Below are 23,903 nucleotides of genomic sequence, written 5' to 3' on the forward strand. Positions count from 1 at the left end.
AGACTTTGTCTCCATTTCCTTCAATGCTCAGATTTTCGCAAAAAAAAAAAAAAAAATTATCAGTGATTTAAACTAAATGTTTGAGTACAGAAATATGAATACTTTGCATGTTTCTCCCACAGGTGTAATTTTACTACAGATACCCCAGATATGAGCTCATTTGCCAGCCTTAAAAACACACTGTTCGTTTCTCAGAACAGTTTGCATGTTCTCCCTGTGTCTTTTATGGGTTCTCTCCCTTCCTCCCACCGTCCAAAGACATGCTCATTAGGTTCATTGGTGATTCTAAATTGGCTGTAGGTGTGCATGTGAGTGTGAATGGTTGTCTGTCTCTCTGTGTTAGCCCTGTCCAGGGTGTACCCCGCCTCTCGCCCAATGACAGCTGTAATAGGCTCCAGCCACCCTAGCGACCCTTCACAGGACAAGCAGTTATGGAAGATGAATGAATTAATGAATTGATCTAATCTGGCCCACGGCATGAATTTGAAAAGTGCAAAATGCGGATTACTGGTATTTGGGACTGCTCATTAAGTATATGGAATGTCCCATGTTCAACATGGTTCCCGAACGCACCATAGTCTTGTTTTGAAAAAGGTATGGACAGGTGTCAATCTGTTTGATTAGCCAATTAGTGATGTTCAAGTTAACCTACTGGGTAACCAGGTGGGTGGGACCAAGAGGAAAGAGACGAGCGTGAATGAAATTCACCGCTATAACTTATCCCAGGAACTGTGAGTACTGTAAAGATGGTCATGAAAAACAATGTAAGTTTCAGGAGGAGAGAAAAAAGGAATGTTTTGTGATGTATACAGAGATATTTTACAACTTTCTTGATTCTCACTTCAACAGCACGGACATGGACAGCTCCTCTATGCATTACATGTTGGCGTAGATTGCGTCATCTCCATCATTCTGCATAGGAAACAACATTAACTCATTCTCTCTCCTCTTGCATGCACGTGTGTCATGACGAACGAATGAAGAAAAGTTTACATACCTCCATGTTGCCATGAATATGATCATTGGAATAAATGCCTTGGCTTCCCACGTCATCACAGGTCTCTTTCCTCTTTTTCTGACTGGTGCAGAAAGCAAACGTGTACAATTATTAAATGTACATATAAAGACACTGTGAGGTTTGTATCTGATGTGAATTAACATTAAACCTTTGTGTCGTGGCATAATGAGACGCTGAGAGCTCCAACTCCTTGTCTGCCTTTGTGGTGCTCATGTCAGGCTCTGGTGTGTCTCCAGATCTCCTCCTACTGGCAGAATATTGTTTTTTAATTTGAGCACACTTTATACAAACACTGAAGCCTGGTTTGACTATTATAAGCCATATTGTTGCATTGTATTAACAAATTCCTAATTTAAAAGTATATATTTATTGATGGTCTTTTGTTTAGTTTTGCTTTTATATTAAACAAACTGGTTTGGTTGACTTACATTTGATCAAATGAATCCATGTTTCTACAGCAACTCACCACTTTTTAACAACTATCACTGCTGCTACAAGGATCACCAAACCTCCGGCTGCTCCAGCAGCAATGTAAATATACAGCATGTTACCTGTCCAAACAGAAATCATAGTGTGTCCAAACACAGTGGTGACAATCTACATATGCTGCATTCAAAGTATTTCTTACTTTTAACAGGCAGGGAGAGCGTGACGTTGGCACTGCCCTGTGTGTTGTTTGCCAGACAGTGCACATACATGGAGGACCCGATGTTGACTTGAAGAGTCCCGATAGTAAGAGAGCCATGCTTCTCTACTTTGGTGGGAAGCACAAAATGGATCCTACTGGGAGGATTGGACTCAGCCCTGCACACACACTTTACCATGTCCCCCTCCGAGGAGCATGACGAGGCATTCTTAATCTCAGGGGCATCTGCAGGAGGAAGAAATGTTCATTTATTATATGTGCTTAAATAAAAAAGTCTTCTTCATCACCACGGTTCTGTAGTTGTTTACTTACATAGCACATTGAGCTGCACAGAGCTTGAATTGACTCGTCCTAGTTCATTAACTGCAGTGCAGTACAGCGACCCTTTTCTGTGTCTAGAGACACTTGGAAGGATGTAGATCGATCCATTGTGCACTTGAGCACCGGTTTCATTGTGCCACTCGTAGCTTCTGACAGGAGGGTTAGCATCACTGGAGCATTTCAGGTGGACAGTTTGTCCCTCCTTCACATCTGATTTGTACTCAACCTTCACATTCGCTGGGGCATCTGCATAGAAACATAAAGATGTATATACTAGTGGATAATGGAGGATTAATGAAGGGCAATAGCTGCAAGTCACCTTATTTCTTTATTTGTTATAACTGAAATACTCTTTTGGTTAAATACACTGCAGATCTAAGAAGCATCACATTCATGTCTGATTTACGGTATGAAAAAAACTGCATTAGCTGTCTGCAGTTTGTATTAAAGCCTGTATAGCTGGGTCTGCTCTGGGGGTTGTACCGACTAGTCCACTTTACTGATGTGCCATGACGCTTTAAGCATGAAGTCAACAGTAACAACAGGGACGCCTCAGAGAAGGCAGAGGAGCCCAGTGGGTCATTGAAGCAAACCAGCAGTGGTTCATCAAGCGTGTGGAAATACTTCACTAAAGATGATACCTATTCTACCATGACATGCAGAATATGGAAGCCAGTCCTGAAATACAACAAAAGTAAAACTGCTATGCAAGCTCATCTGAAAAGGCATCTGCTAATGCTAGCAGAGGAACGATCCAAATCCTCTCAACAGTAGTCAATTAACAACTTCACCTAATGTCCTGCGGTAACATAGAGGAGGAGGCTGCACATCAACAATTAGCTGGTGACTTTCATTGTCTAAAGTTATTAGGCCTATTAGACCATCCCTCGAGACACACAGGAACAGCTTCCACACTGGGGAAAACTAAATCATAACTATAAAGCAGGCCTGGCCAACCCGCGGCTCCCGAGCCGCATGCGGCCCTTTGCCTGGTTTCATGCGGCTCTTACATTCATGTCGAATTTTGTGTTTTTTTAAGGTACGTGCATCTGACGCAAATGACTTGGAGGGAAGAAACGTAGTGTAGGCCTACCAAGTTCGCTCCCAAAATGGCAGGGAAAAAATGCACAGCAAAACGAAAATATGAAGATGAACACAGGACGTTTTTAATAGAGTGGGAGAGTTTATTTTTTTTTGTCTAAGCTAAAACGAATGATATCAGACATCCAATTGTCCCGCCACACGGTTGAATCACAGTTGCACTCCGACCTTCAACCCTGTGAGTATTTTAGTGAAAGTAAGTAAAAGTAAAAGTAAGAAAGTACAGGCTCTGAAATGTACTTAAGTAAAAAGTAAAAATTATTTTGCTATTAATGAAACAATTCATCTGTTGATAATTTTGCAAAATGAAAACGTTTTGACCAGATGTCCTGCATGAGCATCTGGATCATTTTTAATAATAAACTGAGGGTTATTGGGTTGTTGTTTTTAAACTGCTAGCTAGTGTTAGCTATAAACTATCAAAACGGTGTGTTTCGATAGCATTGCTAACGTTGTAAACTAGCTTCCAAAAAATCATAATCCAAAAAGCTAATGATAGCAACAGAAACCGCACCATACATGAATTTGTTTTTTCACATTAGACCAATAGTTCTCAAATAGTGGGGTCAGGTGGACTTTCAGTATTAGTGTCTCTATTGATGCTTAAACGATAAACAAGCCTCCAGTCACTAGGTGGCAGCAGAGCTCAAACCAATCAACAGGCTACCTGTTCAAAACAGTAGAAGAAGAACACAGGAAGCGCAGCTTCGACTTTCCTTCTCTAATCCGATGCTCTAGTCATGTCCGATCATGTCACGTCTTTTACGTCTTGTCGTCCGTGGAGGTTAAAAAAGTAACGAGCCTGTTTTTCAAATGTAAGGAGTAGAAAGTACAGATATTTGTGTACAAATGTAGGGAGTAAAAGTAAAAAGTCGTCAGAAAAAGAAATACTCAAGTAAAGTACAGATACCTGAAAAATCTACTTAAGTACAGTAACGAAGTATTTGTACTTCGTTACTTGCCACCTCTGATAGATCTGAAAGAAACAATGATGGCTGCATTTGTGAAAGCAAAACTGCCCATATCGAAGCTAACTGCGATAGCCACGGATGGAGCGCCAGCCATGATCGGATCTGTGAACGGGCTTGTGGGGCTGTGCAAAGCTGACCAAACTTTTCCAGAGTTTTGGAATTTCCACTGCATCATCCACAGGGAGCAACTTGTGTCTAAATCACTGAATTTAGACAACGTCATGAAGCCTGTGATGGAAATCGTCAACTACATCCGCACACATGCGCTTAACCACAGGCAATTCAAAAATCTCATCACTGAGCTGGACCAAGGACTTCCAGGTGACCTGCTGCTGCACTGCACTGTGAGGTGGCTGTCAAAAGGCAAGGTACTTTGTCGCTTCTTTGAGCTTTTGGATGCCGTGAAACTGTTCATGGAAGAGAAGGACAAGCACTATCCCGAACTCTCAGACCTCAAGTGGATTATGGATCTGGCTTTTTTGATCGACATGCTGTGTCACTTGGACAGACTGAACCTGAAACATGGCTCACTGAGATTACCAGAGAGATCTTTAAGGTGCCTAAATACAACGCAGTTCATTATGTAAGAGGGAGTAGACCTGGAGGGGGTGTATCACTCTTTATTCATGACGACTATGAATTCAAACTAAGACATGATCTTACTGTTAAATCTACTGTCGGGGTGGAATCTGTTTTTGTGGAACTCATTGGGGTCTTGGGCCACAAGAAGATTATTGTTGGGGTTATATATCGCCCTCCTGACTCCCCTTTAAGAGATTTTATTGAAAACCTCGCTATTTGTCTGGAGTGTATCAACAAGGAAAATAAGTTGTGTTTTATTTTAGGAGATTTTAATGTAAACCTCTTCAAATGTGATTCGAATGATGTCATGGGTGATTTTTTAAATACATTTTACTCTAGTTATTTTTTCCCCCTCATCCACAGGCCTACGAGAGTTGGAGATCATTCAATATCTTTACTTGACAATATTTTCACAAATTCCATAGGGAAAGGAATGAATTCTGGGATTCTGTTATCAGATTTATCTGACCATTTTCCTATTTTTCAGTGTTCCTTAATTCAGGCTGATGGGATTAATTACACTAAGAAACCACAACCAAAGTACAAAAGGATCATGAGTAAGTCAAACATCTCTAAATTTGAATCTATGCTTGTCAACATGTCCTGGGATGATATTCTTGTGACAAAAAACGCTGATTCAGCATACAAGAAGTTCATGAATATAGTTAACTCTAGTTTTAATCACTGTTTCCCCTTAAGCAGTTCTTCTAAGAAAAACAGCCAAGACTTTAGCAAGCCTTGGTTTACAGATGATCTACTTAAGCTACTAAAGAAAAAGAATAAACTTTATAAAAAGTATGCCTTTAATCCAACACCTCTTACCCGTGGTGCATATAAAAGTTGTAGAAATAAATATATTCACTCCATCAGATCTGCAAAAAAGAACTATTTCAGTGATGAATTTAAGAGGTTTTCAAATGATACTAAAAATACCTGGAAAGTGATTAATCAGATATTGCAAAGAGGGAAAAAAAATTTGAAATTACCCTCAGTATTTCATGATAGTGAAAATGCTGTAAATAATCCGCTTGAGATTGCTCAAAAATTTAATGACTTCTTTGTAAATATTGGCCAGGATTTAGCTGATAAAATTCCTGACTGTCCGGGCAGTCCATTAGACTATATACCAGGGACCTTTTCCATTATGACTTCTTTTAAACCACCCAGTAGCCAAGAGATAAGTGACTCAATCGATGACCTCAGAACATCCTCAGCTGGTCACGACAGTATTCCTGCTTTTCTTGTCAAACTGGTGAAACAGTCTATATTAAAGCCCCTCACTCACATCTTTTCCCTGTCCTTGGCTACAGGAGTTGTACCGGAGGATTTAAAAATTGCAAAAGTTGTTCCAGTGTTTAAAGCAGATGATCCAGGTTCTTTTAACAATTATAGGCCCATATCAATTCTGCCTTGTTTTTCAAAGATATTAGAAAAACTTGTATATAACAGAATTCTTTCTCATTTGACTTATAATTCAGTCCTCTACAAACATCAGTATGGTTTCAGGGAAAAGCATTCCACTTATATGGCTCTGCTTCACCTTACTGATAAAATTATTTCTGCACTCGATGATCATCAAATCACTTGTAGTATCTTTTTAGACTTTTCCAAAGCATTTGACACAGTTAACCATCAGGTTTTGCTTCAAAAATTGGTTAAATATGGTTTTCAGAACACAACATACAATTGGTTGAAGGATTATCTTTTCAATAGGTATCAATTTGTTTGCATTAATAATTGCTATTCTGACAAAGCTAAACTTACCTGTGGGGTTCCACAGGGGTCTATTCTAGGACCATTGCTATTTCTTATTTATGTTAATGATTTATCAAATGTTTCACATACCCTCTCACCAATTATGTTTGCTGATGACACAACCCTTGTTTTCTCTGACAGTAATTTTAATTCATTGATTAGAGAAGCAAATGTTGGTCTAACTGCTTATATGAAATGGTTTAAGTTAAATAAATTGTCTCTGAACATTAAGAAATGTAGATTTATAATTTTCAGTGGCAAAAAATCTTACCCAAGAGATTTATCCAAAATTCAAATTAACTCTGTTGATATGCTCCAGGTATCTTCATTCAGATTCCTGGGAGTTCTTGTTGATGAGAACTTAAATTGGAAAGATCAAATTGATTGTGTCAATACAAAAATTCACAAATCTCTTGGCATTATTAGACGGATTAGACATTTGGTTAAAACAAATTGTCTTCTCACTCTCTATTATAGTCTAATTTACCCATATCTTTCATATTGTAATATAGTCTGGGCCAGTACCTTTCCTACAACATTACACAAAATTTTGGTCTGTCAGAAACGTTTTGTCAGGTTAGCAACTTGTTCAGATCCATACAGTCCCTCCACTCCTCTGTTTCATAAACTTCATATTCTTAACATTTATAATATAAATATTTATCAGACATGTCTTTTTATTTATAAGGTCTTAAAGGAGGAAAGCATTCCTGCTCACCTCAAAGACTATTTCATTACAAATTCTCAGGTTCATACTCATGCAACTCGTCGAGCGTTAGATCTGCATCCTCCAAAATGTGTTTCAACCAGGGCTCAATATGCAATACGGTACAGGGGTGTCAAACTATGGAATACATATTCCCACTTAGCAAAAAAATGCTCATCTGTCCAAGGTTATAAAGGATGTCTGAAACACCATTTAAATTTTGTTTCGTAAATGAAACTGGCATAAGTAATGGAGGTACTGATATGACACTTATTTTATCCTTTTGTGCAATTGCCAAGTTGAAGTTATTTCTTGTTTGTTTTATTTGTATTGTCCTTTAGTCGTTGTTTTTTGTTTGTTTGTTGGTTTCTTAATTGTTATTCCTTATTGTTATTGATATATTTTGATTATTATTGTTTTTGTGTAATATTTTCTTTTATCTACATATTTTTCTGATTGCTCATTTGTACATTTTGTTTTCTTAAGTATGATATAATATTTTATTGTTAGGTGGAGGCATGTGATAAGCTCTTCGAGTTTTCGCCTCTTCCTGCACTTCAAATCGTTATAATTGTTACTCTTACTTGTGTAATTTTTTAACTGTGCAAACAAAAAATAAAACCAAACCTGACCCTCAGGAGTTTCAGAAGCATCTGTTTTCATCATCACTACTTACATTTTACTTGAAGGACCTTGGATTGTGTCTTCAGCGGCTTTCTATTGTGCATTTGAATGCTGCATCGTAAAGACTTGTTGTGGTCAGCACGGGTCGGGCGAAATGTCAGAGTAGACGTTGCTTTCCACAGGCCGTCATTGAGCTCTTGTGAGTGAAAACGCTGCTCTCCAGAGTGACTCCAGTTGAAAACAGGAGGAGAGGTTGGGCAGGAGTAAAACACAGAGCAGGATGGAGACACACTCTGACCCTCACTTATCTCCTCAACCATAGACAAGTTGATGGCTTGTGATTTATCTGTGTTAACAAGAAAGATCACAATAGCTGTTGGCAAAGATCTGAAGTTGTATCGTAATTAATAGAGAACACTTGTCTACTGGATTGTTTTTTATGAAACTTTGAATTCTGACATTGCTTGTTTTGTTATTAAACAGCTTTAGTCCACACATGGACTACAAACACCCTTTATAGTGGAAAGATATTTCCTGTATTATTTCCCTCAAAATAAAGATTGTGTTAAAAATACTGTTAGACTGTTAGAACAGGAACTTGACCTTAGAACAACACAGAATTTCACACAGTATATACACATAAAGTCAAAGATTTTCATGACTAGGACAAATAGGAACCCTTACATTTTTTAGTTTTGAACATCTGTGTAAGGAGAAAAAACTCTTTTGCAATCAAAGTTATTTAAAGAAAGAGGATATCAATGCATTATAACAGCACATATGAGGAACTAGGTAACAGATTGAAATGAGAACAAACGAAACCTAAATAAGAATTGTTACCAGTACAGTTTGAAAACTTGTCGTTTTTGTATTTTAGGTTGTGCTACAAATTGAATTTGCCAAACAATGACATGTGAAATAATGCAGAGAATCAAACACTGTAGGATACCATGGATGAAAAGATGTGTTACTAGTGCCATTAGTTCCTTTTTCTTATGTATGAAAGTCAGAAATGTAACTAGTGAGAGGAGTTAGGACTGGTAAACTTCAATTAAACAAATAAATGTCATGATAACAATACTGGAATTCAAGACAGAAATATAGGAATTACTGTCACTATATAGTTTTTACTGGAGGCTGTTCTTTTCACTTACCAATTATTGAGATGGAAACTTGGTTTTGTTGGAAGGAAAATGCGTTGTAGTCTTTCAATTCAACTCTGAAATGAAAAGGCCCGTGGTCACTGGACCGAATGTCATCAATCTTTAGAGAACAGTTCTTGTGTCTGACATCTCCCAGCAGCGTTGTCCGATCCCGATAATTCTCCAAGATATTTTTCTTGACTGGGTGATAGATAGGACGGTTCTCGTTGTTGTACCAAATCACAGTGTAACCAGAGATTTGTTTATTTTCTGGCTGTGGGTAATCAAATGAGCAGGGGATGATCACACATGACCCAAGGAGACCTTCAACTGAGGACGGCACCTTAGCTGTCCAAGATGAGCCATCGGTTTGAGTAACTGTAACACATTCAACAGTTAATTAGAATAAGCATAGAGTCAATGAATGAATGTAGTAAAGTACAAATTTACCTGAACATTAAATTATTTTGCAAACAAAAGAGATGCATGAAAAAGACAAAAAACTGACTGTTTAATTCTACTGTTTGTTTGATTACAGCTGAATATTCACCATACAGGAGGTACCATACCTTGAATGCAAAGGCACACAGAAAACAGAGAACGTGCTAGAGCTTCCATCTCCACTCTCTTGTGTCAGAGTCAGACCTGAAAATAAAATGACAAATAGGCGTATGTTGTTGTCATTTCCCTGTGGTGAGAGATGACTTGTCAAGTTTCCATTCCACTTTTAATCTAACCACTGTGACCACACAAAACTTTTATCTCTTCAACCCTGTAGTGGGGGAGGTGTATCCTATTAATAATCATTTATCAGAATGTATTTCGGTATTCTTTACCACGTCCAAAAGTTTTTTATTCACAGTGTGTGCTGTACTCACTCTCCATTCTTTAGAAACACATGCAGGAATGATTTTTTTTGCATTAACTATTTGCAGTAATATTTTTGCATATTAACAACACAATAACGTTAGCACTAATGCCTCACAGCGAGAAGGTCAGGGTGTACCCTTTTTCTCGCCCGATGACAGCTGGGATGGACTCCAGCAGACCCCTCGACCCTTCACAGGAATAAGCGGTTACAGAAGATGAATGAATGAATGAACTACACAATAAACATAAGGGTCATTGGGCATATCATCACCGTTTGCTCACCAATATAACTTTGGTGTCATTTGTAGTCGTTCGTAAGATAATTAGATCTGCGTATATCCATATAGTGGGAGTGACTGGGGCACCCGCACCCTTTAAATAACGCATTATCTGCCGTGAAACTTGTTCATTTCACCAATATTTTGTTATGATACGGCAGTACTATCCCTCGTTGAGTCAGGAGTTACTTGTGACAATGTCAGTTAACTGAAGAGAGACAGAAAAACTGAAACAGTAACACACAGTAGCACTGCAATCCATCTATCTGTCCAACATGGTTGATTACACATTTGTAAAATCTATTAACATCTCAGTGGGGTTTAAAACACCTTGACAACAATGTGCTAAGATACAATACAGTGACCATATATTATTTTGCTCATTTAAAAAGTCACATGGTCAGGGTTCTTGTATGGAGTCTGCTCATGCTCTTGATTTCTGAGCGTCTACATACCGTAACATCAAACTGTTTGACAGGATCATACCTAGCACAACAAAAGAAACATTCTTAGTCTTGCATGCATTTTGCAAAAAAGGGACCTGACACATTTTTAATTTACACTGTAGTCTCATATCCTGATCACAGTTTCACACCCACAGTGGTGAGCGAAAAACTTGTCTCAGCGGTGAACTCCCGTGCTGCAGTAGCATTGCAGTTTCTCCTGCAAACATTGCAACTGAGGATTCTGACATGTTGTATAGATTCAATTGTCCATGTGAACTCAGTAAATTCACGGGCCCTGGTCTCCAACAAAGGCGGGGTTCAGCATTTCACTCATGCTTGGATAAAAATTGACGCTCTCCTGGACAGCTAAGTCAACATAGTGGATGCTGCGAGGAAGGTGCAGCTTTTTCACGGACAAACTTTGCTTTTGTTTGACGCTCCAGAAATCCTCCTCACGTTGCGTCAAATGGTCCTCCAGTTTGACTGTGTCCTCCTTCTGCCGCCCCCAGGACAGTTTCTTGGGAGGAGGAGTAGTGAAACCAGTGGACACTGAGTTACCCATGGCAGGATGTGTGAATAAGGAAGAAATATCAAATCTGTAAATCAAAGAAACAGAAAATTTATCAAAAATTAAAAATAAAAATAACAGCTAATAATTACAGGACATATAAAATTAATAAACATGTATACCTCAACACAACACATTTTACCTGGTCACTTAAACAGTTGACAGTGATGACTCTTCTCGCTTCTGGCTTGTCTGCTGAAGTCCCAGATTTAAATGAGAGGTGATCAGGTCCCCTGGATTTTAAAGAGAGTCGTGGAGGGCACAGAGAAGGTCCTCAAAGAAACGATTAATCAGAGATCTCTGAGATTAAAGAAAGCAGTAACAGTAGAAGTCAATCGCTGCTGATTGATGAATCTCACGGTCAGTCGTTTGCATTGATCAGTCAATCAAGCAGCACAAGTCTTTCAATCACAGCCTGTTGTTGTTGCTCTGAAGGTATTTGGAACATTGAAATGATGAAAGTTACCAGGTTTACATCTCACAAGCTTTCAGTTCAGTTAATGTGTCTTCCTCAGTGTGGTATTGCGTTCATCTAGGTATGACTGATTGGCATGTTGAGGTTATTTAATTCCAAAAATGATTCATAAATGCATATTCATTGATTTCCTAGTGTTTTTCTAACATTTTTTTTACAGGCAATACAGCACCTGCCTGTTTGTTTTGGCAGATGAATGGATTCTCATTGTACTGTGGTGAATGGAGATGGCTGAATCTTATCTCTGGACCATTTTCCTTAATTCAGAGAAAATGCAACATCTTTCCCACATCTTGAACTTATAAGACACATCTAAGTCTACTTATAACTGGAACAAGAACTAGATTTCCCCTTGAAATACTTTTCACATGTGAGCAATATGCCAATATAAGGGCACACATAGCAATAACACAGCATACAGTAGCTCATCTGTTTGCAAACACTGGTTTATTTTTTTAACTCTCACATATATTTTCCCCCATAATATCCAGAAATCGTTTTTTAAAAAAGGCAACTGGACTTGTAGAGCTTGAGTTTTGCCACTCATCCGAGTAGCTTCTTCAGTTCTAAGGAACTGGTGGGAAGTTGAGGTCTTAATAGGAAACCTCAACTTCCCACATAGGAAATGTGGGTGTAGCCCATCAGAAACAACAGGAGGAAGAACATTTCCATCCCCTATGTGGCTGGTGTAACGGAAAAACTCAAGAGAATTTTCAGGAAACACCGCATCTTTTGATCAGTTAAGGTTAAAATTTAACATTCCCAGGTCTCAGTTCTTTAGATTCTTACAACTTCGCAGCTTTATAGCAGCATCATTCACTCATTTCCCATCGCATCCACCCCATTCCCTCTTAGATACCATTCTGAGACTTAAAGGGGAACTCCGGCGCAAAATGAACCTGGGGTTAATAACACATGTGTACCGAGTTCGACCGTTCTCTGGTATTTGTTTTCATGCATTTGTTTTGTTAGTCAAATGTGACCAGTTTTCTTGCAAACCACTATTTAGCGTATAACGCTAGCTTTCGGGGCACACCTACACATAAAAAGAAATCGCTATTTCCATACCACTAACAAGGCTCACAATATCACCACACTTACACGGTAGCATAACTAGGGTCTCTACATGTAAACCGAAGCATTGAGAACTTTGCAAGTATACAGGCAGTTTATTAAAAAAGGAACACAGTACCGTTCACGTCTGGCTCGCATATCCAGGCGGGCGCCATCTTGGGGAAACTGAACTCTCTGTTGCCGGAAGAAAGCACTGAGAGCATAGAGAAGCACTGAACGAAGAGAGTTCAGTTTCCCCAAGATGTAATTGAGAAGGGGAGGATATGTATGTGTATGCAAATATGTGTGTGTGTATATATCTCTCCTTTTTCGGGCCTGCCATACACTATTACTTTAATTTATCTGTTTTCTTGATTTCGTTTTGTGAGCTGTTTCAACATGCAGACAATGCATATGATGTATGTGCTTGTATGTAGAATCGGGGCCAGCAAGTTAAATGGTACAGTAAATTTATTTTTTTTTGTTGGGGGATGGGGCTCTGTTGGAGCATGGGTGGGGCTTTGAACAATGCAGAAAATAGGAGCTTCCTAAGCCTCTCATTCCAGATTCTCGGATCACCTGATCTTTGGAGTCACAATATGTTAGAGCATGTCTGCAACTATAAACTCTTCCATAACAGAACACAATGGAAGCTGGAGCTGACCCGACCTTATGTAGAGCCCTACAGATGTAAAACTTGGTAGTATTCCCAGCCATCTACAAAGGTTCTCATTGCACTCCCTCTCCATTCCTTCAACAGTTGTTAACGTCACTTTGTAGACTGTGATGTAACCCTGGTTGCTACTGTCCATATCATCCGACAGATTACAGTAGGTTTCCAGTAAATTAAATAGGATGTGTGACTGATATTGCACGTTTAATAAGTAATTGACAATAAATAAATAAAAAGACTGGATTATGATAAAAATTTAAATACGATAGTAAATAGGTTAAAAAAAGATCCATACAGGTTTATTTACATTTATTAAAAAGGATATTTTATTTTCCACTGAGAGTACCGAATGTGCTTTTCTGAAATGTAATGGAAACACAGGCGGGACGTTCACGTGATCAAGTGGCGCAAAATCATTTGCCGTCAGTGGCATGCATGTAAACAGAACGTTTCGTAGACATATTTGGTCATATTTGGTCATATCTTTCTGCTTGACTGAGAACGAGGTGGCTGCAAATCGAGTCCGTGTTGCTTTCTATTTTTTTCATATACTCAAACATTGGGTGTATTCTGATTTTCTTCAACGCTGTCGGAAGAGGAGATAGCGCAGTTTTTTTGCCAGTAAAACCTGTCTCGTATTAGTGAGGTGGTCCTGTCCACACCTCAGTGGCCCATTCCATCACCATGAAGCTCCTTTAACACTGTGGGTATGTGTTTTTCTGGGAGCACCAACAGTTTCCTGGTTGCTGTTTTCCTGTACAAGATTCCATTTTCATCAGTTTCCAATTCATCCCACTCCCTCAGCAAACCTACTTGGGGGCAGGGGCGTAGCACCAAATTCTGTGCCCTGTACACTCGTAATGTCAGTGGGCCCCTATCCATTCCAGTGCGTGAGCAAAAAAAAAATAAATAAATAAATAAAGATTGGGGGTGTTTATTTATAAATAAACAAGCATAAGCTAAAATCAGATCAGATTATAATGATAACTGGTTCTTTCATTCACCACCTGAATTGATGCATTTGGCCTACTTGTGCTCAAACACCTATAAACATTAGGCTACATCTGGTTTGTGTACTAACGTTTTGATCGATGACACATTTTGATTTAAAAACATTTATTCTTGAACAGGAGCCAACAACTGCACACAGAGAATCAAATCAAATAAACTATCTAATTTTTCAATAAAATTGTTCTTCAGCTTGCAGAAAAAGAAATAAAGCCTTGCTAAAGCCTTACACAAGATGTAAGGATGTAATTTACTGACTCTGGACTACGACAGCGTTAACATTAATTGAATGCAGTTAAACAACAAGTAAACTCGGTTCACCTTTCGGAAAAAAAGCAGTTAACAGTTGCTTCCCCTCATTCTGCCCTATTTCTTTTTCTTTCCGCTCTTTATTTTTCTGATACCCCAATTTGTGTTTTTTTGGGCGGCATGCTGACGGTTAGCCTCCAGGTCATTCAATCTGCGCTGTCGCTGGCCGCTGTCTATGGGCGGACTAAACCATTTTGCATCTCCAAGAGGGGGTCCCCGGAATAAGCGGGATGATGGGTGTGTCCGCTGGTACTATTACAGGTGTCACCGACACTCCCATGGACCACGAAACATTTGCCTCGTTCTGATTTTCCACTGCTTGCGTGGCTGCTCCAATCACGGTGGTCCCATTGTTCATGCCTAAGTAGGGCTGGGCGATATGGCAGAAAAATGTATCACGATATAAGTGTTTCATATCAGTCAATATCGATAATTATTGATTTGTTTTTTTAACCTATTCTACCCAGACTTCTCAACTGTGCTGAACTGCATCCGTTATTTCTTTATATCGCTTTGATGTTTTGTCGTATGGCACTGCAGCCGTGTACCTCTTGATCAGAGGTTGCGCTAGACTTTTTCGTTGTCTGTCATTTTGACTGACAGGGTCATAAAAATCCCGTCATAACCCATTTTTATCCATCACTTTAATTTTTTAAAAATGATAACAATGACATATTCAATAGAATTTAATTTTCATTAATTTTTAATTAATATTCAGCAGCGGTGAATATTCTGTTCATGTAACTGGCCATCGAAGACAACTCAAGAATCATGAATCTAGACGTCTGTTTAACCAGCTCATTTGAGTCCTACCACGTTTGATTGATATATAATCAATAAACGGCACCATTCAAACATCTTACATCTCACTCGGCAGAGAAACAAAACGTACTACCCGACTTAACCGACTCATAACCGCTGCTCGTGGATCCCTGCTTAACCGAGTCAGCAGCCACTCACTCGGCCGGCAGATAAACGAAACTTAGCCGACTCTTACACTACTAATCAAGAGAGACAAGAGCCAAATAATATTCTCACTCGCCACCAAGTTTGAAGTTTTAAACTAACCAAAATATTGCCAAACTGGTGACGTGACCTTTCCTTTTTTATCTACAATTTCCTCTCGCTCTGTTGCACACATATTCTCCTTTCACTCCACGCCGTACTTTTTTGTTGTTGTTGATGCCCCTTCCTCTGCCTACATCCGACAGAATGACTTGCAGTTCTGGCTCCGGGTTGTCTTCCTATTTTTCTCTAACGGAGTTCAAGTGAAATTATCGAACATTCTATCGAACGTATTTTCTATTGATATCGATCACGTGTCTATTGCGATATATATCGTTGTCGTTTTATCGCCCAGCCCTATGCCTAAGAGAACTTTCACATGCTGTTTCAGCTTTAATGTGGTTAAAAAAAGTAACAGGCTGGTGTTGTTTGTCAAAAACAACTGCCTGGTACAGAAGATGATCTGGAGTGCTTTATGACATCCTGGACCTCTCTCCTTGATGGAGGTTCTGTGCTTAGAACTTGTTAGGGTTCCTGATCTGGTCTCTCCTAGAAGTACTCTGATGAAACAGTGTGGGTTTTTGATTAAGTTGGTTCTTGCAGCTTCTTTTTACGCCTTCAGTTTAATCCCTCAGCTCTTCTTATCTTGATTAGCTGGCCTCGAAGGCTGGTGGTCAGTTCTTTTATCTCTTCCCTTTCCGCCATTCTGGCCTTTTTAAAACTGTTTATTCAGGGTATTGATCCTTTCCCTCATTTGCTTAATCTTCTTTTCCCTTCTTCTGGCCTAACTTTACTTTCCTTCCCTGACACTGCTCCAAAACGTTCTTGTGTAAAGTTGTATGTAACGGTCGTCAGAGATTCAATCTTTTGGTCTGATGTTCCAGCTACATCCAGCACATTGTCCAGATCCTTGTCTACACATCTTGGACCAGTTGTTATATCTCACACAGGCTTCGCCCTCTACCCTCCTGCCATCCCGTGTACGCGATGGCAGGAGGGTCATACCCATAGAGTCCAGTAGAGGGCTCCGCCTGTGCTAATATAACTAGGGTTACAATATCGTAACCTTCAATTCTTACTTTAACTGGTTGGGGTAGGCTTTCTGGGGGAGCACTAAAGGTGTCCTTGGTATGCCCTTAGGTAGGTACAGGCACAGAGAGAACAGTAGTGCTGTGGTGAGCTTCCTGGTTAGAGTTCTCCTGCCTCTCACCAGACTGTAAGTCAACAAGTTAGTTTCCAGTCACTGCTTCATCCTTCAGTGAGTTCATCAGCTGTTGATCAGTGTTAAAGCTCCACCATCTGGCCAACATAAATGTGTTGACTAAGTATTGAAGAAGGTCAACTTATTCAAACAATAGTCAAGGTATCAGGTTAAGCAATCTTCCAAATTAGCTGTTTTAGCTGACATGACCGGTTTATTGTTATTTAAGTCAATCAAGCAATAACAATCAAGCAATGAAGAAGAAATCACCACAGACTGAGCACAAGTCAAAATTTAATGTACAAAGAGAAGAACTCACATTACTTATATATCAGTTCAGGCAACAGAAAAATATAGGAGTTAGTTAATGTCGATGAGTTTATTTTTAGTACAGGCGTATTAACACAGAAACATTACTACATTACGTTACTATTAAATCATAACTATGAGATTAAAAGTCATAATTATGAGATAACAAACCATAATTTGGAGATAGTACGTCATAATTATGAGATTAAAAGTCATAACTATGAGAAGCTTTGTTTTAAAACCATGACATATCATGCGACACAACAATTTTGAATATTTGGTCAATATGGATGAAAATATGCAAAAAAATAAAAGTTTGACATTCACTGCTTTTAAAAAACAGCTCAAAAATAGTTAAAAACTAATCAAACCTGTGAACGTGCACTACTCTAAAGTAGTAGCCCTCTTTTAAGCAGTCTTTTATTTATTGTACTGGAATGTTATTTGTTGTTTTTATATAGTGTTGTTTATACTGGTATGTCTGTATGTTTATGTTATGTTTGTTTCCCAGTGTGTCTGAGGACTACAGATGGAAATTAGCTTGTAGCTAAATCTTGCATATTTACACAATGCCATGTATACAAAAAATACTTTTTTCCCAGACCCTACACAAACTTACTGATCAAAAGGAGGATGGGATATTGGAAGAAAGGGAATAATTAGTCTCATTCAATATGAAATTGAAGGTGAATGCAGAGTGCAAAAGACAAACCCACTTTTTGGGCAATCTGGAAGAACTCACTGCACCATGCTGCTGGGTAGAGTCAGGAGCACTGACATCGTCCCATTTTACTTCAGCATTAAAATTCATCAATACAGAAGCTTCTCCTACATAAAAAACACAGTGTCCATCAATGTTACATGTGAGTATTTTATGGATTATTTTAAGGCTTCACTTTAAATGCAAGCTTTGTATAATGAGTAATGTTGTGTAACATACCAACTCTGCAGGCATTCCAAAGCTACCTCCATTTCTCACTCCTGCCTGTATGTACACCCTGAATTCTTTGGAGTCACATCAGAACCACCAGACGTCGGTCAAAGAAGCTGAGCAGCCGGAAGTGGGAAACACTTTTTTTTTTATCTTTGTGCCCTGTGCCCGCTGACTTAAAGAAGCCTTTAAGTTGCACAGTGCGTTACAGCAGAAGGAAGCAGTCAACAACTTCCGCCATGCACAAAAAAGAACCCAAGTCCAGGGTATGACCTGTGTAACGCCTCTAACATCTGTATGGCAAATTAATTCATGCCATGTTACAGTTGTACTTTACACACAAGTGTCGACAGTTGAAATATAAATGTTGCCTCGCTGTGTTGTTTAAGAAACGTAGAGCATTTCAGTGCTTCAGTGTCATTTAAAAGCCTAGAAATGTCTGCCTTTACTGAATATGATCAGTTATCCATCACTTTTCTGTTGTTTTATTGGTCACTGAACTCACATATACAATGAGAATGTCTTGGAGAAATGAAAAAAACAATTGCAAGCACAAGCGCATTGATAGGCATGAAAAAACTTTGTCAACAATGTAAGTTTCAGGAGGAGAGAAAAAGGAATGTTTTGTGATGTATACAGAGATATTTTACAACATCCTTAATTCTCACTTCAACAGCACGGACATGGACAGCTCCTCTACGTGTTACATGTTGGCGTAGATTGGGTCATCTCCATCATTCTGCATAGGAAACAACATTAACTCACTCTCTCTTCTCTTGCATGCACGTGTGTCATGAACGAATGAAGAAAAGTTTACATACCCCAATGTTGCCATAAATATGACCATTGGAATAAATGCCTTGGCATCCCATGTCATCATAGGTCTCTTTCCTCTTTTCCTGACTGGTGCAGAAAGCAAATGTGTACAGTTATTAAATGTACATATAAAGACACTGTGAGGTTTGTATTTGATGTGAATTAACATAAAACCTTTGTGTCGTGGCATACTGAGACGTTGAGAGCTCCACCTCCTTGTCCACCTTTGTGGTGCTCATGTCAGGCTCTGGTGTGTCTCCAGATCTCCTCCTACTGGCAGAATATTGGTTTTTAATTTAAGCACACTTTATACAAACACTGAAGCCTTGTAATGCAAACTACAAGACTGAACTGATTCTAATGACGTAGAATCATTTTCAAGCTGACCTTCTGCCTCTGCCTGGTTTGACTATTATAAGTCATATTATTGCATTGTATTAAAGGGGAATTCCGGCGCAAAATGAACCTGGGGTTAATAACACATGTGTACCGAGTTCGACCGTTCTCTGGTATTTGTTTTCATGCATTTGTTTTGTTAGTCAAATGTGACCAGTTTTCTTGCAAACCGCTATTTAGCGTATAACGCTAGCCTTCGGGGCACACCGACACATAAAAAGAAATCGCTATTTCTATACCACTAACAAGGCTCACAATATCACCACACTTACACGGTAGCATAACTAGGGTCTCTACATGTAAACCGAAGCATTGAGAACTTTGCAAGTATACAGGCAGTTTATTAAAAAAGGAACACAGCGTGTCTGGCTCGCATATCCAGGCGGGCGCCATCTTGGGGAAACTGAACTGTCTGTTGCCGGAAGAAAGCACTGAGAGCATAGAGAAGCACTGAACGAAGAGAGTTCAGTTTCCCCAAGATGGCGCCCGCCTGGATATGCGAGCCAGACACGCTGTGTTCCTTTTTTAATAAACTGCCTGTATACTTGCAAAGTTCTCAATGCTTCGGTTTACATGTAGAGACCCTAGTTATGCTACCGTGTAAGTGTGGTGATATTGTGAGCCTTGTTAGTGGTATAGAAATAGCGATTTCTTTTTATGTGTCGGTGTGCCCCGAAGGCTAGCGTTATACGCTAAATAGCGGTTTGCAAGAAAACTGGTCACATTTGACTAACAAAACAAATGAATGAAAACAAATACCAGAGAACGGTCGAACTCGGTACACATGTGTTATTAACCCCAGGTTCATTTTGCGCCGGAGTTCCCCTTTAACAAATGCCTGATTTAAACGTATATATTTATTGCTAGTCTTTTGTTTAGTGTTGTGCTTTTATATTAAACAAACTGGTTTGTTCGACTTACATTTGATCAAATAAATCCATGTTTCTACAGCAACTTACCATTTTTTAACAACTATCACTGCTGCTACAAGGATCACCAAACCTCCAGCTGCTCCAGCAGCAATGTAAATATACAGCATGTTACCTGTCCAAACAGAAATCATAGAGTGTGTCCAAACACAGTGGTGACAATCTACATATGCTGCATTCAAAGTATTTCTTACTTTTAACAGGCAGGGAGAGCGTGACGTTGGCACTGCCCTGCGTGTTGTTTGCCAGACAGTGCACATACATGGAGGACCCCATGTTGACTTGTAGAGTCCCGATAGTAAGAGAGCCATGCTGCTCTACTTTGGTGCTCAGGTGAACTTTGTTGGGAAGCACAAAATGGATCATACTGGGAGGATTGGACTCAGCCATGCACACACACTTTACCATGTCCCCCTCTGAGGAGCATGACGAGGCATTCTTAATCTCAGGGGCATCTGCAGGAGCAAGAAATGTACATTTATTATACGTGTTTAAATAAAAAAGTTTTCATCATCACGGTTCCGTAGTTGTTTACTTACATAGCACATTGAGCTGCACAGAGCTTGAATTGACTCGTCCTACTTCATTAACTGCAGTGCAGTACAACAGCCATTTTCTGTGTCTAGAGACATTTGGAAGGATGTCGATCGATCCCTTGTGCACTTGAGCACCAGTTTCATTGTGCCACTCGTAGCTTCTGACAGGAGGGTTAGCATCACTGGAGCATTTCAGGTTGACAGTTTGTCCCTCCTCCACATCTGATTTGTACTCCACCTTCACATTCGCTGGAGCATCTGCATAGAAACATATAGATGTATATACTAGTCGATAATGGAGGATTAATGAAGGCTATTAGCTGCAAGTCACCTTATTTCTTTATTTATTAGAACTGAAATACTCTTTTGATTAAATACACTGCAGATCTAAGAAGCATCACATTCATGTCTGACTTCAAAGAAACTGCATTAGCTGTCTGCAGTTTCTATTAAAGCCTGTATAGCCTGTATACCCTCGAGACACACCAGTCAGACATAACATTATGACCGCCTGCTTAATATTGTGTAGGTCATAATGTTGTGGCTGATCAATGTATGACTAACATCCTTAAAAAAGATTTTAGGTATACACAGGAGATAAACACTTGTTACAAGCAATGGAGTTTTTTCCAGTGGAGATGTACACGTGATGACTGTCAGTCTTGTGACAGTGACAGAACCTACACTCAAGAGATGTTGCTTTTATATGTAGGTTTGTGTGTTCAGTTAGTGGAACAGCTTCCACACTGGGAAAAACTAAGTCATAACTATAAAGTGTTACCTCTCTTTGGTCTCATTTTAATCTCTGTTCTCTTTGTGCGTCTTTTCTCTTTGTTCTAATTACTTTCAGAATATTTGACAGTTTTCACTTGTCTTTTATTTTATTTATATTTCTTCATATACATTTTATTGTCTGTTTGAAACCATGAAGGTCACAGTGTCAGAAGCATCTGTTTTCATCATCACTACTTACATTTTACTTGAAGGACCTTGGATTCTGTCTTCAGCGGCTTTCCATTGTGCATTTGAACGCTGCATCCTAAAGACTTGTTGTGGTCAGCACGGGTCAGGTGAAATGTCAGAGTAGACGTTGCTTTCCACTGGCCATCACTGAGCTCTTGTGAGTGAAAACGCTGCTCTCCAGAGTGACTCCAGTTGAAAACAGGAGGAGAGGTTGGGCAGGAGTAAAACACAGAGCAGGATGGAGACACACTCTGATCCTCACTTATCTCCTCAACCATAGAAAAGTTGATGGGTTGTGATTCATCTGTGTTAACAAGAAAGATCACAATAGCTGTTGGCAAAGATCTAAAGTTGTATTGTAACTAATAGAGAACACTTGTCTACTGGATTGTTTTTTATGAAACTTTGAATTCTGGCATTGCTTGTTTTGAACAGCTTTAGTCCACACATATGGACTACAAACACCCTTTATAGTGAAAACATATTTCCTGTGTTATTTCCCTCACAATAAAGATTCTGTTAAAAATATAAGACTGTTCAAACAGGAGCATGACCTGATAACAACACTGTAACTTGGGATATGTTTCTGCAAAGAGAATTTCACCCCCTATGCACATTAAGTAAAATATTTTCATGTCTAGGACAAATAGGAACCCTTACTTTTTTCAGTATTGAACATCTGTGTAAGGGAAAAAACTATTTTGCAAACTTGTTTAAAGAAAGAGGATATCAATCCATTATAATAGCAAAAATGATGAAGTAGGTAAAAAGAACCTAAATAAGAATTGTTACCAGCACAGTTTGAAAACTTGTCGTTTTTGTTTTTTAGGTTGTGCTATTACAAACTGAATTTGCCAAACAATGACATCTGAAATAATCCAGAGAATCAAACACTGTAGGATACCATGGATGAAAAGATGTGTTACTAGTGCCCATTAGTTCCTTTTTCTTAAGTAAGAAAGTCAGAAACGTAACTAGTGAGAGGAGTTCAGACTGATAAACTACAATTAAACAAATAAATGTCATGATAACAATACTGGAATTCAAGACAGAAATATAGGAATTACTGTCACTATATAGTTTTTACTGGAGGCTGTTCATTTCACTTACCAATTATTGAGATGGAAACTTTTTTTTCTTGGAAGGAAAATTTGTTGTAGTCTTTCATTTCAACTCTGAAATGAAAAGGCCCTTGGTCACTGGACCGAATGTCATCAATCTTTAGAGAACAGTTCTTGTGTCTGACATCTCCCAGCAGCGTTGTCCGATCCCGATAATTCTCCAAGATATCTTTCTTGTCTGGGTGATAGATGGGATGGTTCTCGTTGTTGTACCAAATTACAGTGTAACCAGAGACTTGTTTATTTTCTGGCTGTGGGTAATCAAATGAGCAGGGGATTATCACACATGACCCAAGGAGACCTTTAACTGAGGACGGCACCTTAGCTGTCCAAGATGAGCCATCGGTTTGAGTAACTGTAACACATTGAACAGTGAATTAGAATAAGCATGGAGTCAATGAATGAATGTAGTAAAGTACAAATTCACCTGAGTATTACATTGCAAATAAAAGAGATCCATGAAAAAGACAAATAACTGACTGTTTAATTCTACTGTTCGTTTGATTACAGCTGAATATTCACCATACAGGAGGTACCATACCTTGAATGCAAAGGCACACAGAAAACAGAGACCGTGTTAGAGCTTCCATCTCCACTGTCTTGTGTCAGGGTCAGACCTGAAAATAAAATGACAAATAGTCGCATTCTGCTGTCATTTCCCTGTGGTGAGAGATGACTTGTCGATTTTCTGTTCCACTTTTAATCTAACCACTGTGACCACACCAAATTTTTATCTCTTCAACCCTGTAGTGGGGGAGGTGTATCCTATTAATAATCATTTATCAGAATGTATTTTGTTATTCTTTAACGTGTCCAAAAAAATTTTATATTCAGTGTGTGCTATACTCACTCTCCATTCTTTAGAAACACATGCAGAAATTTAATTTTTAGCATTAATTATTTGCAGTAACAGTTTTTTGCATATTAACTGCACAATAGACACAAGGGTCATTGAGCATATCATCACCATCCCAGCAAATCAGTTTAAAATGCCTCATGCCCCACTGAGTTTAATTCAAATGGGCCATTAAAGGGGAACTACCGTTTTTTACAACCTGGACCTTATTTCTGGCATAAATATAACTTTGGTGTCATTTGTAGTCGTTCATAAGATAATTAGATCTGCGTATATCCATATAGTGGGAGTGAC

At 39.0% G+C, this 23,903-nt stretch overlaps 2 protein-coding genes across 2 annotated transcripts; both read right to left on the reverse strand.

Moving 5' to 3' along the window:
* Window positions 1-876: 876 nt before the first annotated feature.
* On the reverse strand, window positions 877-9,929 carry LOC311497580 (sialic acid-binding Ig-like lectin 14; the record flags this gene model as incomplete). Its single annotated transcript, XM_084557891.1, has 9 exons — window positions 9,436-9,929; window positions 8,879-9,244; window positions 7,777-8,070; window positions 1,977-2,231; window positions 1,647-1,889; window positions 1,485-1,569; window positions 1,160-1,265; window positions 998-1,069; window positions 877-912 (listed from the first exon to the last, which is right to left on the reverse strand). The coding sequence occupies exons 1-9, from the start codon at window positions 9,482-9,484 to the stop codon at window positions 877-879; spliced, it is 1,506 nt and encodes a 501-aa protein (XP_084414017.1). The 5' UTR covers window positions 9,485-9,929.
* An 817-nt stretch (window positions 9,930-10,746) lies between these two features.
* LOC311497581 (myelin-associated glycoprotein-like) lies at window positions 10,747-23,688 on the reverse strand (the record flags this gene model as incomplete). Its single annotated transcript, XM_084557892.1, has 10 exons — window positions 23,295-23,688; window positions 22,743-23,108; window positions 21,643-21,936; window positions 20,673-20,927; window positions 20,328-20,588; window positions 20,164-20,248; window positions 18,976-19,081; window positions 18,814-18,885; window positions 14,819-14,916; window positions 10,747-11,056 (listed from the first exon to the last, which is right to left on the reverse strand). Exons 1-10 carry the CDS (start codon window positions 23,341-23,343, stop codon window positions 10,747-10,749), a joined length of 1,896 nt encoding a protein of 631 aa, XP_084414018.1. The 5' UTR covers window positions 23,344-23,688.
* Window positions 23,689-23,903: the final 215 nt, after the last annotated feature.

Source organism: Chelon labrosus (genome assembly GCF_963514085.1).
Source record: "Chelon labrosus genome assembly, chromosome: 12".
Taxonomy (NCBI): Eukaryota; Metazoa; Chordata; class Actinopteri; order Mugiliformes; family Mugilidae; genus Chelon; species Chelon labrosus.